Here is an 18,725-nt window from a genome sequence, read left to right as displayed (position 1 = left end):
AATATGTGCTAGCCTACTCATCCGGGCTAACCCATACAGGTTTCGATATTTTATGGGTCATGCCAGGCTAGCCCATTTTTGGTGTGGGTCAGAAAATGACCGGTCCAATTCACAAGTACGTGGGCTACATGCTTGCGGGGACAGCTCACTTTATTTCAAAATTATATTATATGTAGAATTATTAAATTAAATTATAAATTATAATTTAAAATATTATCATAATATCGACAAAATAATATTACATGATGTTAATGTTATTACTTTTTAATCAAATCTGCAAATAAAATTATCTTTATAATATTTATTAAGTTTTTTTTCAAGAAAAGTATAAATTTCTAAATAGAAATATTAACATAATTATTTCGAGTTTGAACTCTTTTAAATTTTAATATTATATTATATTTTGTAATTAATTCTTATTGGCCGATGGACCGTTCCTACCAATATTTCTCAAGCCCCACAAATCAGCAGACTTATTCAGGCCGGGTTAAAAAGTCCTTTTCTCAAATGGACTCCAAAAATCGTAGCTCAACCCTATAAAATCACGGGTCAAGCTAAGCCGGTTCAACATACCTAGTCCATATTAACGACTCTAATTTTTTGTAATGAAAAAAGTCCTATTAATCGTAAATAAATTATGATTAACGATTTTTATATTTATCTTTGAAAAAGTTAAAAAAACATTACATAAATTAAATTATTATATAAATAAGAAACAATTTGTTATTACATTCATGATAGCAATTACTTGTCAAACACACCTAAAACGTACTATTAAAATTTAAACATTTATATTAAATTATTCAAATTCTTTTTTCAAATATTATATTGCTTGAATGTAGGGGTCTTAATGATCCCAACTTAAATTGAAGTTTGACTATATGAATTTTTATTAGTCATGTTACTTCAATTTATTATAAATAATCAATGGTGTTAGGTTACTATAACCCTATCTAATTTTAAAAAATTGAAAAAAGATTTAAAATGAATTTAATTTTTTCGGATGGAACATAAATACTTTTTGTCAGTAGTATGGTCTAAAGAGTTCATGTTATTAACTTTTTTATTCAAAAATATATTTGATATGATTATTATTATTTTTTAAATCAGAAATATCTTTTTTTCTGATAAACATATTGTTTCTCTTTAACTTTTAGTTATTTTTTCAAAGAATCTTTTTTTTTTTTGTTAGGAAAAGTGTGTTTATAAGGAAAAGAAACAATTTGTTTATTAAAAATATATATGATATTTTTGACTTAAAAAGAGACAATATTTTTGGATCAAACTATTATTTATAGACGGTATTTTTATTTAAATTTCCATAATTTTAACAATATTTTGGACCCATTTTCAATTTTTTTTAGAAAAAATTATTTATGGAATACACGTGTAGAGGAAGAAAAATATATATTCACTTTTTAACTAAATTATTAATAAATTCAATGAATACATATACTGAAATGACCATATTGTATACGTGTAGAAGTAGTAGAACAATTAATAATTTTTAAATAAACTATATATATATATATTTTATATATATATAAAGAAAAAGTTCGATTAAATTTACATCATATACGCTAGCTTCGCTCCAGATATTAAAATGTTTGGTCAATTTGGTACACCGAAAAGAATATTCAAATAGCTATTCACATGCGATGTTATACTACTTTGTAAACAAAGCATGAGAAATCCATTAAATATATGTCCATGAATTTAGTTTTATTTAAAAGAGTTACATCACTAGTTAATAAATGTAAAATTATACAATCTAAAGTATATACATCACTAGTTAATAAATGTAAAATTATACAATCTAAAGTATGTATATGTATATATATATATATATATATATATATATATATATATATATATATATATATATATATATATATACACACATTTTCTATGCCTTCGTATCAATTAATCTAATAGGACTACAATATTTCACTACTAAAAATTTTACAATCCTATTGAAACTTCTCGATAAAAACAAGTTTTTGCGATTAATTTTACTTATATTTTGATCGAAGTAAAAAGAAAAAAAATGAAAACATTTTCACATCAAAAGTAAAAGAACTTCTTAAAACTAGTTGATTAGAATTTGGTTCCCAACTTTCTATTACATGTTTTAAAATATTGAATTGATTCGGTAAACATAACGATGCATAAATTTTTACATAAATTGGGGTAGAAAAATTTACATAAACAACTTCTAATATTATTTGTTGAGCTGCTTTTTTGTATCTAGCTTTGATATATTAGTGAAACTATAATATGTGATGAACAAAGATTTTGATGAAACGGTAAATATTTTTTCAGTTTTAATTAGAAATCTCGCTTTGGAGTTTTCTTGAGTTTGGAATCATCTTTATTAGAAAATATTTTATCATTTGATGTGAAATTTTTCAATGCGAATTTAAATTTACTAAAGCTCTAATATGATGTACGAGGCGAGAAACTTGAAAAAAAAAAATATCGGTGATGCAAATAAGAGTTAGTATAATTAAATAAAGGGATAATGTACAAATACCTCTTCAATCTATGTCCGAAATCTCAGAGACACACTTATACTATACGGAGGTTCTATTATCCTTTGAACTTATTTTATTAATAATTTTTTACCCTTTTTCGTTCATGTAAGTCAAAAAGGAGTACAAAATTAATAAAATAAATTCAGAGATAATAAAACATTAATATAATATACGTGTGTCTCTAAAATTTCAAACATAAAATGAGAGGTATTTATATCTTTTCCCTTAAATAAATAAACCTATAAAATTACAAGGGACTTTTCCATTTAACTAACGGTCACTTTTGTTGAGGGGTGGGGGTCATTATAAAGATAATCTTTTTGCACTCCCTAAAGTTGCCACGTACACACATACGTCCTATTAATTTATTTTATGATTTTCAAATAAAATATGATGAATTAGTTTATTGAAAAAAATATATAAAAATAGTGGCCAATTATTGGTGTGTCATAACATTAGGCATATACACATGTGGGGTTGTGTGAATGAATGTCTATCTAAAATTATTGTTACGAATTCAAAATTTAAATTTCATGAAATTGAATCTATGAATTTTTTTTATTATTTCATCATAGATTTCAATTTAATCATCTAGATTTAATTTAATATAAAATTTATGTAAATTTACAATTTTTAAAAATTATGATCATAAATTTAAAATATAGTGAATGTATCACAATTTCTTCTAATATTATAATCTCAAATATATTACGTAAAACATGAAATTAAAAAATTAAAAAATTATTTATTTATTTTTTTAGAACGGACTAGAAAGTAAAGTAATACGATAAATTGAAATGAAATAAAAATATGCATATATATATGTTACATTGATTATAAGAAGGAGGTTGCTTTAGTTATCTTTAGGTTAAACCCCAATAATAATGTTTAATTAATTACTCTAGAGAATAAGTTTATATATTCTTAGCTTTTATGTAAACACATATTTTTGCATGTTGATTTAATATATAGTTAGGGATTTGTCTTATACTAGATAGAGTTGGCTATTACACTAAAAGGTGTTGATAATAAACTAGTACTTTCCAAATAAAATTTATCTAATTTAAAGTTCGTATCTTAATTTATGCGTTTGAGTCGTGAAAATAAATATCAATATAATATTTGTATCAGAATGAAAAATTTACATCACACTCTTTGAGTTGCAATCAATTTTTTTTTAGAATTCGGACTTTGCATAAACGTGAAATATTTGTTCAATGAATAATGCTTTTTAGTTAAAAGCCGCAACACATTATTATTTCGACACATATATTACATTCCAATAATATAATTAACAAGATCCAAAGATACATCCCCCCTAAACCTAACAAACTATAATTAGCTTAGAAGAAACGGCATACATGCATATGGATTAAGAAAAGTATTTTGAGATTAGGATGCTAATTACTCCTTCACGTATACGCCAATTTCAATTAATTACTCCATAATCCATCATGATAGATGTTTAGTTTTTTTAGAACAATAAATGCATCTATATTTTATTTTGTTTTTGTAACAATAATATCATATTTTAAAATGTATGTTGTATTATAAAGGTCCATGAAGATCCCCTTTTCTACTAAAATTAAAAAATAAAAATATAATTGACCAATTGCAATAAATAAATAAATAAATAAATAATTCACCTCTCCCATGAGGCCATAGGCATATATAAAAGACTGCTCCCATACACTTGTGATTCATAAAAAAATGATAACATAATTATACATACACTATTACTAATATATATATATATATATATATATATATATATATTCAAAATATTGCGTATTTTATCATTAATTAAGAGTTTCCTACTATATAATGAAAAAAATACACTTAAATATATGTATTTTTGCTACCAAATACACAAAAATGGAGAGAGAGAGGCGAGCGAGATTTGTATGTATCCGAGATTGTTAAAGAATGACAAAAGTCCTATATCGGTGGTTAATGAGATGGGTGGACTCCTTGTAGGGCTTGGATAATCCTCCTCCCTTTGAGCTAGCTTTTGAGGTGCGAGTTAGGCCTAAGACCTAATTTAACATGGTATCAGAGCAGGGCCCGTCTCACTCGATGTTGGGGTCCTCCAAAATCAAAATTGCCCACGCACCAGATGCTAAGCACCGGGCGTAAGGTGGGATGTTAAAGAATGACAAAAGTCTCACACCGGTGGTTAATGAGATGGGTGGATTCCTTGTAAAGCTTGGACAATCCTCCTCCCTTTGAGCTAGCTTTTGGGGTGTGAGTTAGACCTAAGACCTAATTTCAACAGGTGAATTACACCAAATACATGTATATGTTTGTATCTGGAGTGATTCAAAGAGAGAAGAGCGAAATTTGTTATACATCACAAATACATGCAAAACCACTTAAATGTGATGTATCTCAAACAAATTAATTACACCTAATTTGATCTCATATATCTGAATTATGTATATTTGGACATATATAAAATCTGATAAGATATATATATTGCAAACCAGAGCTAACATTCCTCTAGGGAATGGAGAAATGAAATGGTAAAAGTTCTACTATGTTTTTCCTTTTTACTTGAAGCAATGAAATAAAACAAAATATAAATATGAAAGAAGATTCTTGGGTGGATGTCTTATAGGTTGAGAGTTGACCAAGTTGGGTCAACAATTGAAGCTTTAATTTTTTGGCATATATATTAAAATAATGTTAGAGGTAATTTTGTTTCAAAGAGTCAAATCAAGTACAATTTGAAGATGCATTAGAAAATAAATATTGCATATTCCAAGCTAGTTCAACCATATAGTACACACATCCATGGATTCAAATTTATTTTAAGACTTCGTAAAAAGTATTTTTAAATTAAAAAAAATTGTTGAACCTAAATTGTTATATTATGTTAATCTATCAAATTCACAATATTGGCTATTGAGATCATAAGTAATACAATTATTTCAAACTTTGGTTGAGCCTTTGATAGTGTGAATATATTAGAAACTCAATAAACAAGATAGACTACTCTAAATATACAAAACATGTACACCATTTATGTATATTATATGTATGTTATATATGATTTTAGTATGTATATTTATGTTTAAACAACACTAAATTTATATATTTGCTGACTATTCTCTAAATTAGTCCATTAATCAATTGTTTGTTACTTCAATTAGTGTGTGTATTAGTTAACAAGTCTTCTTAAGCGTAGAGAAATTAAGCAGCCAATTGGACCTTAGTAAGGGAGAAGTATTAAAAACGCTTCTAAATTTGATGCGAATAATTATTTTTTAACTAGGAAGATGTATTAAAAATACTTTTAAATTTGACACGGTAATTAATTTTCCTCTCTGAACTATTAATAGTCTTAAAAACACTCTTTTACTTGACTAACTGAACATAAATACATCACTCACCCTACAATCTGAGTAAAATACACCCCAAAATTTTCGTCAAGTTTAGGGTGTTTTCAACACTTTTCAAGGTTTTTTTTTAATTAAGAACCCCATGTTTCTAAAAGAGCTTAAGACTACTTGCTATACTATGTGACAAATTGATGGTGTATTCATGTTCAATCAGTTAAGTAGATGAGTGTTTTTAAGACTTTTCGTAATTTATGCCAAGTTCAAGAGTGTTTCAATACTTCTCTATACTAATGATAATTGCGGTGAGACAAATAGAATGGTACTTCTTTTGGTTTGAATAGGGGGTCGCCCTTTTTTTGGTTGAAGTAGATTTGGGGTTCAAATCTTTAATATGAAACTATAAAATTCTATTAGCGAACATTTCCTCCTTATATTTGTTTTACGCTATGCACATCCAAATTAATCGTAACCTCACTAATTTAGGTTGGGAGGGGGGTTTGGGGGGGGGGGGGGGGTTGTTTCAAAGTATGACAAGAACCTTTGAAAGAATATGTGGACCAATTAGGGCATAACAAGTTACTAACAATATTTAGAGTCTTTGGTCATGAATTTGGACATTTGGTCAAAAAAACAAAAAGGAACTCCTTTCACATGGGTTGCCACTACTTTGAAAACAAGCCATGAGAGAAATTCATGGCTCCCAATACATTGGGACAATTTAATCAAATGCATTGTCAAAGAATAAATCACTTGTCATGAACTTGAGTTTTTGGCAATAGGTTTGTTAAAACAATAACAAAAAAGTTATTCATTTTTTATTGTTCTTTTACATTAATCCTTTAGTACGTAGAAAAAGTTGAGTTTATGCCTTTGTGTGGCTCTTATTCATGGTTGGGAATATTGAGAAATTTTCACATTCATGTGAAGAGATATGATATTAAAAATATAAAATAGTGTGTATTCGGTTCTAATTCTAAGTAGGTTATTTCATGTCAGTTGATAATTTGATTGGAATATTCTTATTTCAATATATTAAGAAGATAGCGAATCGTTTTCATATATTATATAACAGGAAAAAACATATTTTTTTTTTACAATTTTTATTGATATAAAATATATAATTATGATCAAAATTTCGGTGATACACTCTCTATATCATGTGATTCATTTTCTCTTTCATTAATTTCCCCTAGCCTTTAGTAATGTGTGGCCTTATCTTTCTACTTTTTGACAAAAGTGCATGGGTTCTACTTGTCACAAGACTAAGAAGATTAAAGCATTATTGAAGCTAACAAATTTGTCAATCATTGTGATAATGTTAACCACTAGAATTTGCCTAAAACCTTGTACTACCATGTAAGTTGTGGGTTTCTTTATTTTGAGTGCCATATATATCTATATCGACACGATATGATATGGGTGTGGAATTTATATCTTGATTGATCAATTAATTTTAAATATTTTAATTAAAATAATAGATAAAAGTTATAAAATGAATTATTCAAATCAAAACAAAAGTTATAATGGTGATATCATAGAAAGGTATTTGGATGTAATGTATCAAAAAAGTAAGCAAGATACATCATTTATCAAAAAAGTATCACGATACCATCAATTACTTAATCTATGCAATTGTTCTTTGCGTTTTAGATCTCAAAAATGAGAACATATATACCCTTTATACTAACGGGTATACATATGTCATAATTTTATCCACTCACCGACATTTTATTAAAATCAAATCGACGGATTAGATTGTGTCATGTGTCCCTATTTAGTCTTCCTTTAGAGTGACGGACATAATTGTTCTAGTTTTTAGACGACAGAAGCACCAATATTCCGAATACAATTTACGATAATTCAAGAATTTATTTGTCCTTTTTCCCTAAGAAAAATAAAACTTGAGGTAACTAAAAATCATCAGACGTAATTTTTTTCTATCTTGAAGATAGATTGTTACTCATATCTCATTTACAATTCTACGACAAACCAACAACATAAATTTTATAAATTAATATAATTAGTCACATTGTTACATTAATTACTCACATTAATTAACGAGTTGTACATTTAATGATAACAAGCCCATGTATAATTTTTTTCATTTTTCATGATTTTGTTTATTTAAAATGTAATTTTTGAAAGAAGTATTTTGTTTATGCTATTAAAGTTAATAAAGTTACTATGGTAAATATCCATTTAAAACTTAAGAAGTTGCTACATATGTCTTTTCAAGTATAGGTCTTAGATTTTGAATCTGAACATAAAGAAGAAAATATATGTTAAGGAACTCTTCATTCGTGAAAAAGTCTTACACGGTGCAAATTCGAATTTGCGTTATCGTTATGAGGAATATGATGCTAAAATTGATTTTTTCTCCCCATATTTTTAAAAGTAAAAAAAAAAAAGTGGAATGGTTTTTTTTTTTTTTGCTTCCTTTTCTTTTTTAATAGCAAAATATGATGCTAAAATTAATCTTCTTTTTACATATAAATCCATTATTTAGTTGTTAAATATATTAAGCCATATATCGACTCGTGAAATAAACTTTTAATTAGTTATGCCTCAAATTATGTGCTCCATTCATTTTCTCATTCATTAATCAATGTGTAGTTTCCCCTAGATTTAATAATGTGTCGACTTAGCTCTCTACATTTGACAAAAATGCATGATTGAAGGTAACAAATTTGTCAAATATGTTGTTAATGATCGGAGCTAATAAGTTGCACAAATTCTTCACTTCTACTAATGTTGTATCTGTATCGACACGAAACACTTTAATCACAATAGATAGAGAAATTCAAGACAGATACAATAATTTTTGAAATCAAAAGAAAAGTTATAATGAAATCAATACTTTAGGCATGTATTTTTCTTATTGTTGAAAGATATATGTATTATAATTTCAACAATTAAAAGATATTTTAAAAATATTTACATATATCAACGTCACGACTGAATATGTAATGAACTCAAGAAGTCTATCGTGAGTAGAGCTCAATGTTTTGATGGCCCAAAAATCTTAGCCCAACAACCTAAATCATATGGGAAGAAACAAGCCAATATAGAAAAAAGTCCCACATCAATAAGTTTAGTGAAGAAGTTAGCATTTGGAACTTTGTATATATTAAGCTCAAGCGCCATCATCAAAAACCACGCAGCCACGCAATGAACACATAGCGAACTATTCTTTCGCCTTTTACTAAAGAATACCGTGTGTTCATTGTAAATAGTGACATACGCTAATTTTTGGAGGGATTCCATCAACGGAAACCCCAACAATACGAGTACATAAGTTTATATAATTTTCTCATTGAACTTTCACATAGCCGCTCAAAAATAAATAATCTAATTATTTTTATAGTTGTATAGATTGACAATTTCAATTTGTAGTTATATATAATAGGGAGAAGAGAGGCAATGGAAAGACTGGGGGAGAGAGAGGAGAGTGAGACAGGGCAAAGAGTGGGAGACGAATTATCTATAGTTCGACAATTCGTAGCTATATGTTATAGGGAGGAAAGATACGAGTAAGATTGGGAGAGAGAGAAAATGGCGAGCGAAAAAGACAAATAGTGGTGAATTGCATAGATAATTGTATATTATATTTGTATAATTTGATTGAGACATTCTTCTCTTAGTATATATACTAATTAGATAGAAGATGATGATTCATTTTCATACGTTACTAATTTTAATTTTTTTTTTCATATTTCGTGAAGTAAATAAAATAAGTGGAATGGTTTCTTTGTTTCCTTTTCCTTTTCCTTTTTAATAGCAAAATATGATGCCAATTAATCTTCTTTTACATATAAATCCATTATTTAGTTGTTAAATATATTAAGCCGTTTTAGAGAATCGTGAAATAAACTTTTAAATAGTTATGTCTCTAATTATGTACTCCATTCATTTTCTCTTCATTAGTCAATATGTAGTTTCCCCTAGATTTAATAATGTGTCGACTTAGCTCTCTACATTTGACAAAAATGCATGATTGAAGGTAACAAATTTGTCAAATATGTTGTTAATGATCGGAGCTAATAAGTTGCACAAATTCTTCACTTCTACTAATGTTGTATCTGTATCGATACGAAACACTTTAATCACAATTGATAGAGAAATTCGAGGTAGATACAATAATTTTTTAAATCAAAATAAAAGTTATGATGAAATCATACTTTAGGAATGTGTTTTTATTATCGTTGAAAGATATATGAATAAAAATGTCAATAACCAAAAGGTGTTTTAAAGATATTACAAATCAACGTCATAACCAAATATGTAATGAACTCAAGAAGTCTATCGTGAGTAGAGCTCAATATTTTGATGGCCCAAAAATCTTAGTCCAACATCCTAAATCATATAGGAAGAAACAAGCCCATATAACAAAAGTCCCACATCAATAAGTTAAGTGAAGGAGTTAGCATTTGGAAGTTGTATATAAGAAGCTCAAGCGCTATTAATGAAACCCACGCAGCCACGCAGTGGACACATAGCGAACTATTCTTTCGCCTTTTACTAAAGAATACCGTGTGTTCGTTGCAAATAGTGGCATAAGCTAATTTTTGGAGGGATTCCATCAATGGAAGCCCCAACAATACGAGTGTTAAGTTTATATAATTTTCTCTTTTAGAGGAACTTTCATGTAGCTTTTCAAAAATAACTTAATTATTTTATAGTTATTAATTGACCAATTTCAATTCGTAGCTATATGTAACAGGGAGGAGAAAGGCGAGGAGAGATTGGGAGAGAGAGAGGAGAGTGAGAGAGGGCAAAGGGTGGGAGATAGATTACATCTAGGGAGGAAAGATGCGAGAGAGACAGAGACGCGCGAGAAAGGACAAATAGCGGTTAGATAATTGTATATTGAGAGGGCAGAGAGTGGGAGAGAAGTGAATTGTATATGTAATATCAGTTAGATAAATTATATATTATACATATGTATTTGTACATTATACAAATTAAGTACATACAAATGTGACTAATCATATAAACTCGAAGTCAGTCCATATAATTAATTTATAATGTTAATCGCAAATGATAATTATAACAAATTATGATAAATAACTAAGTAGTATAAATTTACTTAACCGCGTAAGTTTCCCTTTTATTTATTCATATGTGTAAACCATTTAAAGACATTGAACTATATTTATCCTAAAAAAATATCTTGAATCACTCGATGTTAGTTTGCTCTCAAAAAATAAAACATGACAAGTACGAATCACCATCTTAAACTTGAATATTTCTGTTTCTTTCTTTCTTGCCATACTACATCAAAATTACATATGTAATCTCCCATATACACATCCTTAATCTAATATAAGTTTTTTTTTTCTCTTTCCTACCAAAAAATAATATTCTAAATTACATTTAAAAATTCTGAATTAGACCAAACATTTAATTGACAAAGAACGTGGGAGCATAGAGTATGTGAAAATAGAAAAAAAAAAGAAAAAAAAGAAGAAAAGAGAATAACAAAAATTATAAAGAGAAAAGCACAAACCAAAATTCACTAATGACCCTTTCATCATAATTAAGGAGTAAACTTCTATGACAATCATCCTATATATGATATTTCAATGTAATAATCAAGATTTTAAGAATCAATTTTTCATATTTTATCATATTATATATATATATTTATAACACCATTTCATTATAGCAATCAAAAAAATATCTGAACAAACAATCATTATAAAATTTGATAAAAACATAAAGAAAATCCTCATATATATATATACATATTAGTGACATAGTCCATGACTCCATGTACCACTTTTATGAGAGTTTAAACATTCTAATAATTAACAAAAATTAATTTTTTTTTAAAAAAAAAATTCAAGAAACAATAACCCCATGATCTTGATTAGTATTATTAATTGATCCAATAAACCTGGATGGTTTAGGCTGAAAATTTCTTCTCCTTTGAAGATCATGACTTGAAGGCTTGATTATTTGAAGTAAAAATACTTTTAAAGATTTAGCTTTTGCAATTTTAGCTAATTCCCAATAACTTGATGATGATCTTCTTGAATATGATGATTTTTGTCCATTTTTGTGAAATTTACACCTAAATGAACCAGGATGAGTAGTAGGAGAACAATAACAAATTCTTTTTGGTGATTGAGATTTTGATGAAGCCATGGAGATTTGTATTTTAAGAAAATAAAAATAATTTTTTCTTCTTTTTTTTTTGGTTTAAGAATGTGAAATGAAATTGAAAGAGGAAAAAATAGGTGGTTTGATCTTGTTATTCAAGCAAACAAGTTCAATGATTCTAGAGGTTAAAGGTTATATAGAAATCTTTTTTGGTTTAGTTAATTACATTGGTAACCTTTGTTATCTTCATTATTAACAAGTATGACTAATTTCAACCCCCCCCCCTCCACCCCACCTAGGGGCGGACCCACCCTAAAACATCCTTGATCCGAAAATTATATGGTATATACATGTCAAATTTTAATTTAATAAATATATATATAAAGTATTGACACTTTTTAACAGAAGAAGACGTTTAGAAAATTCTTTAAGGCTATGTATTCGAGTTCCAAAACCCTATAATATAGTAATAAGAAAATAACATGCTTAATTGAACTACTACAAAATTAAAATGAGTGTAGCTTTAAAAAATTAGGAAGGAATAATTTTTTTCATACATAACCTTGCTCCATTAAATGATCTATAGAGTTCTCTAAGAAATCTATAATTAAATATTCATTACTCGTTTTTAATATATATATATATATATATACACATATATACACTTTTATAAGTGGAGTTAAAAATGAGTGATGTGCGAGTCTTATTTTTATCTTGTAAAAGTTAAAATATTATTTTAAATAGACTCATAATTAAAATTAAAAAAATATAAAAATAAATATAAAAAACGTATATAATAATGAAAAAATCATACTTTGATAAAGTTTTTAAAAGATTATTAATGACATTATTTGAAAGATTAATTAAAGTTTTGAAATATGGGGACTTCATAATTCATAAAGGGTTGATTATTGGATGCTTCTTAGCTTAAAGTTTGAAAAAGTTCGACTCAATTATTTATATTTACTAAAAGAGAAATGATTTAATCCTTGTAGTCCCCTTTAGCATTGACAATTTATTTATTTATTTTTTCAATTTTGAAACTTTCTAATTTTTTGAAGTATATATAAATCTAATGAACATATGAGTCATTATGACTCATTGTAGTGGATAGTTATGCTCATGATATAAAGTTATATAATTTGGAATAGGTTTACTTTTTCGAAGGTCTTTAGAAAGTTTTTATCAAATTTATTGCATGTATTTTATGATCGAAGACAGATAGTTAAGGATGATATATGAGTTAAAATTTAAATTTGATAGTAGCATGTATCAGACGATGACAATCGAAAATTGAAGACAAATCAAATATGTCATAACAAAAGTGGTATCAAATTTCAATATATGAGCTTGTCTGATCAAATGAACCATGCGATATGCAAATTCAAAATTTATTCCTTTTTTTAAGGATAATAAAACTCTTAAATTTATTATTTGAATATTAAATATACTTAATCAAATATCACAGTTCAAAATAAAAATATATACTTAATTTGATATCACAAAACTCTAAATTAGAATTTACCAAGAATCAAGTGATAAAAAATGCAATTACTCAATTTAAATATCTATCTCCCAATAAATATAACAAGTGTCCTTTTAGAGTAAAATAGGTTAATTAATTTGGAGTTTAATTAGTTGATAAAAAAATGGATTGATTTTGACTAATGATAGGGACTTCAATAATTACTTATTAGTCCACAAGCCACTACAAGTCTTCCACGATTAACCTAGAAGTATCGTATAACCTAAGAAAATGTCTTAATTATGATCGATGATATGATAAATTAAGGTTGAGAATTCGATGTGAAATCAATATGATAGTAATTTAATTTTTCGATCATTCAATTAATAATATTCTATTCGTTTTAAATAGAATGATCTATTTTCTTTTTTAGTTTGTTTCAAAAAGAATCTCTTTCATTTTTTGATAACAACTTTTCACGTGACATGTTTAAGGTAATAAGATTAAAGGACAATTTTGTACATTTGATATAAATTTAAATTTACGACAACGTGATCAAAAGTCTTTTGTATTTTCTTAAGTTCCGTGCTTAGTCAAACTAGATCATTCTTTGTGAAACGGAGAGAGTAATTATTATCACAGAAATTCAAATTTATTCTTGATTTTGAATAATTTCAACAACAAACGTAAACTTTCTGAGATAATACCTAACTGAGTTATTATTACACGAAAAATCGAGTTCGTTGCATTTTAGCATTCTCAATATGTGTTTTATTTTGTGATTTTATATATATATATATATATATATATATATATATATATATATATATATATATATAAAATAGAAGATAAACTGCAAATAAAGTAGTCTTCAATGAATGAATGGCCTGCACGTCAAATAATTCCATGTACGATATATATATATATATATATATATATATATATATATTTCAAGCTTCATCAATAATCAATTTTATTTAAATTGTATGTGTTAAATCTTCACAAAATAAATAAGCATAACTAATGGGTATTGAAATCAATACATTAGAAGAACTGTGGTACAATCTTGAAAAGGTTAATAAAGAATTTGACGATATTCATATTCTGAATTCGTCTCTGTAAACCTTTTTTTTGAGGATTTAGAGGTTATTCCTATTTTCTAACGCCCGTAAGTCTCCCGCCTTTTAGATGGGCCATTTTCATTATGGACTTACGACCGCTTGTGTTGGACCTACATTAGAATGTGGCCCAAGGTTCACTAATAAATGGGCCTAAAAAGCAAGCTCGGCCCATTAAATGTTTTCCAGGCCCAACTAGGTTTCATTCAGATCTAGGCCCAACTAGAGAAAGCTATTTTCTCCACATCGGCTTAAGAAAACTTTTTCATTTTATTTATATTGCGTAACACTTGTATATATAAACGTCCCTTCGGGGACATCCGATAAAATTGGAACGATACAGAGAAGATTAGCATGGCCCCTGCGCAAGGATGACACGCACAAATCGAGAAATGGTCCAAATTTTTTTCTCAACCAAATTCCCCCCCTTTTTTTTATTTTCTTTTCTTTTTACTCCTTTTCGTATGTACAAGTCCAAATATCTCTTGTAAGAACAATTAAATGACTTATTGAAAACATGTATTATTAGATCTCATGTAAGTAGATACAATAAGCTTAAACCTGAGACTGATCGGATCTGCCGTAGACACCCGAGAGATTTTCACAAGACAGGCTAAATAAAAGACTAAGAGGCGTTGCAAGCGAGCAAAGAGTTATGCTTTCATTTCTTTGTTGAGATTGAAATCAAGTGAAAAGGTTAGGTATGAATGCCCTGTTTTCTGGAGCTGTGATGGAAGGAACTGTGGCACTTTCGGAAGGGGGAATCAGACTAGACGTTGAAGTTCAATATGCATCATCAACTGGAGAAGAAAGATAGGGTCGAATATGATTAAGACGAATACGTCGAGTTAGAGCACATAATATTTATTTTCTCACAATAATATAATTTTCTATAAGATGATTGGACCATATATAAATAGTGGTTGTGTTCAGTTGACTGGTCAATAATAAACACTAATGTAAAATATTAACTTTTTAACCCTTCTTCTTTATAATTTAATTAAATATATAATCATATTTAATAGCGGACTCAAAATTTTACATTAAAAAGATTAGATCTATAAAAATAAACATATGATTATTAATTAGTTGAAGGAAGTTTATTATCTATTATATTTACATAACAAATAATTTTAATCATATATAATTTTTTTTTTTGTCAATCGAAGAAGGTTCGAATGAATACCTACGCAACTTGTGTTAAGATACATAATTTGTTATTCTTGCTCCACGATTTAAGCTAATTACACTTATATTATAGTCCCTACGCTATATTTTATGAGATATTATTTATAGTAAAAACACTTGACAAGATAATTTTGTTTGCTGTTTAATTTTTTTTTTTATATAGTAGGGTAATAATTACACGTAAAATAAAATAGTGAGTCTGTTAATTTTTGTAGGGTCAAAGTCAAACAAATGATGCTACAATTGAAAAATATTATTCTTCAATTTTCAAACTTTAGCACGAGAGGGTGACAAAGATCATATGTTGAAATGATAATTTTGCAAATTTTTAAGTTATCTACAATTATCTTTTTTAAATCAAATTCTATCTTCTTTTTTTTTTTTCATTCTCAATGACGTTTCATATTCTGAAATAAAATTTTAGTTAAGTCGAGCTCATACGATTCGAAATTATTATAAAAAAAAAAAATTTCTATTAATTTTTATTTTTTATATTCGAATTCGAACTCGAACTCAAGCACGATTCTTAGTGGTGATCAACAAATAACTATTTAAATGGTGCCTTTCATGTGGTACTAGTACAACAACTTGCATGTAAATAAATCAAAATTTAACAAAAGAATCCCTTCGAATTCCTAAACTTAGCACTATTATTATGTCATTGTAGAAATATAAAAATCATCTTATACAAAATTATAAAAATAAAAACCATATAATAACCTAGAGTCACGTGATGCCATTAAGACAAAACACCCCGACCAAGTAATTAATTAATCCCAAAAATTGTGTGTGTGTGTGTATGTGTGATATGGGGGGGTGGGGTGTCATGAGCAGTGAGCCAAGAAATAATTAAAAATTTCTAAATTTTTGAAAGTTGGTCAAAGTAAAAATATGAAATAATTCTAGTAAAATTATTAAATTTTCTAACATAAAGGTGACCTATGAGGAATCCCTTTTCTTCTACTCATGCTAGTAGCCATGTCTTCATCACTTATGTTTTTATTATAACTATTGATTGTAATTCTTCCACACACATATAATCCACTTCTTTTCTTCCTCACACATGGAAAATTATTAGTAGTACTCATCAACATCATGTTCTCCGATCCCGACGACGATCCAGACGTCAACGATGAGCCCCAGGGCTCATCGTTGTCCACGATCGTCGATTGGGCCGTCTCGTTAGCCGTGTCATAATCAGCCATGTCATGAGGGATAAAAAAGTCCGGACCAAGTTGTAATGTTGTACATCTCCTTAAGAATGGAGAAATGTCATTGTAGTGGTGTAGCACAAAATCCACCTAAAATCATCAATGAAATTAACAAAAAAAAAGTTAATTAATATTGTCAATAGAATTTTGGTATGATTATTGAATATGTGAAGATAGTAACAAGTGTAATTGAGCACATGAACTATCATGAGACTTATTGTACAACTTTTCTACTTTTAAGTTCGACTGTTTTTTCTCGTAAAAAAATTATGTGATTTTACTGTTTTACCCTTTACTTGCACGAACTAATCAGAAACGTATGTTTCATCGACTAGTTTGTGCAAGTTGAGTAAAAGATTAGACAAACTTTAGTGGTTCACGAATATTATATATAATTAACTCGATTTACCTCCTTTTGTATATAGTATAGGTGCATAAAACACAATTCAATTATGAGATATGAATTATGGTTTTGTAATAGAAAATATATAAAGTTTAAAGAGAATGTTATATTAATTACCTTGCATCCTAGAGAGCAATGAATAAAGGGTTCTTGAAGGCTTCTATCACAAGAAGTGCAATAATTTCCAGATCCTTTGAATTGCCTATTTTGAGGTCTTTTCTTGATGAAAATCACCTTAGCACTATTTATTGTGTAGGCCTAATAGAATTATGAACCAAATTAAAACGAAATGAACGAATATATATATTCTTTCATCTAAACTGATATGATTACAGACTTTTATATTTACCTGAACGTTTGAGCAATCTATGAGCTTCTCTAGGTCCTCAAGTCGAACAACATCATGGTAAACGTAACGTCGAATTTGAAGAAGTCTATGGAAACGATGTGCCATAACACAATGAGGGCAAATACTTGTGCAACAATCTAAACAACATATATTCTTCTCATTCTTCTTTGCACTCTCATGAATTGAACATGGAGCAAAGAATTTCTCTCTATATAGAGCTTCCAACCATGTAGGCTTTTGAATTCCCTAAATATCAACATACCATAACACAACTTAGGTTTTATCGCGATATAAAAAAATAACATTTACTTAATCCAATCGATCACTTATAAGGTAACAACACAACAATTTCTATGTTAAGAAGAACATAGAAATGTCTAACTAACAACACATAAAAGTAGAATTGATGAATGAAATAGAAGAAGAACTTACCATGATCACATAAAAAAACCACAACCTTCAAGACTCACAAAGTACTAAAGAAAAGCTAAGCAATGAGACAATGGGTTGATTGGAGAAAGAGAGGGACTAGGGTATTGATGTTAGTGTATTTATGGAGAATCACAAGAGAGGAAAGTATATTTTATATTCCTCGATTGCATACACAAAACATTTTGTCAAGAGGCTCACTTGCAATACATACATACGTATTTACGAGCAGAGTCAGATTTTTAAGTTTATAATATTGTATGAATTCTTAGATATCTCATCTGAATAAAGTATTTATACATATTAAGTAAATTTCTATAACACACATATATCATGTGTCACGACATTATTAAGTTTCATTAAATATATTTTGAACTTATGAATTCTGAATTCTAAAAACACAAATAGTATATTTTAACTAAAACAATTGAGGTCACATAATTGTTTTGAGTTAATCAGTTCTATACATAAGATTTTAAATCAAAATTATTAAATTTTACTGAACATTTAACTTTTTCATAATTCCGTTTATATATATATATGAAATTAAATAAAGAGAAAAAGAGTAAGATATGAGGAGAACGT

General features: G+C 27.7%; 1 protein-coding gene and 3 non-coding genes across 4 annotated transcripts; 3 read left to right on the top strand and 1 right to left on the bottom strand.

The window, feature by feature from the left end:
- The first annotated feature begins 9,034 nt into the window (after positions 1–9,034).
- On the top strand, positions 9,035–9,150 carry LOC112941942 (U5 spliceosomal RNA). Its single transcript, XR_003247591.2, has one exon. It is a non-coding gene; the product is annotated as a U5 spliceosomal RNA (small nuclear RNA).
- A 1,200-nt stretch (positions 9,151–10,350) lies between these two features.
- Positions 10,351–10,467, top strand: LOC112941943 (U5 spliceosomal RNA). The gene has a single exon (XR_003247592.2). It is a non-coding gene; the product is annotated as a U5 spliceosomal RNA (small nuclear RNA).
- A 4,397-nt stretch (positions 10,468–14,864) lies between these two features.
- Positions 14,865–14,967, top strand: LOC112939984 (U6 spliceosomal RNA). Its single transcript, XR_003247596.1, has one exon. It is a non-coding gene; the product is annotated as a U6 spliceosomal RNA (small nuclear RNA).
- Positions 14,968–16,380: 1,413 nt separating this feature from the next.
- LOC101257679 (protein RGF1 INDUCIBLE TRANSCRIPTION FACTOR 1) lies at positions 16,381–18,266 on the bottom strand. The gene is made up of 4 exons (XM_010324966.4): positions 18,144–18,266; positions 17,712–17,957; positions 17,480–17,620; positions 16,381–17,049 (listed from the first exon to the last, which is right to left on the bottom strand). Exons 1-4 carry the CDS (start codon positions 18,144–18,146, stop codon positions 16,672–16,674), a joined length of 768 nt encoding a protein of 255 aa, XP_010323268.1. The 5' UTR covers positions 18,147–18,266; the 3' UTR covers positions 16,381–16,671.
- Positions 18,267–18,725: the final 459 nt, after the last annotated feature.

This window comes from Solanum lycopersicum, chromosome 7, assembly GCF_036512215.1.
Source record: "Solanum lycopersicum chromosome 7, SLM_r2.1".
Taxonomy (NCBI): Eukaryota; Viridiplantae; Streptophyta; class Magnoliopsida; order Solanales; family Solanaceae; genus Solanum; species Solanum lycopersicum.
The sequence above is the reverse complement of the archived record's forward strand: the minus strand, read 5'-3'. Positions and strand labels throughout refer to the sequence as shown.

Excerpts from the sequence above, each read along its gene's own strand:
- LOC101257679 (XM_010324966.4), bottom strand. Across the intron at positions 17,621-17,711 it reads TAGATTGCTCAAACGTTCAG|GCCTACACAATAAATAGTGC; the intron begins GTAAATATAAAA and ends TAATTCTATTAG. Across the intron at positions 17,050-17,479 it reads ATTGCTCTCTAGGATGCAAG|GTGGATTTTGTGCTACACCA; the intron begins GTAATTAATATA and ends TGATGATTTTAG.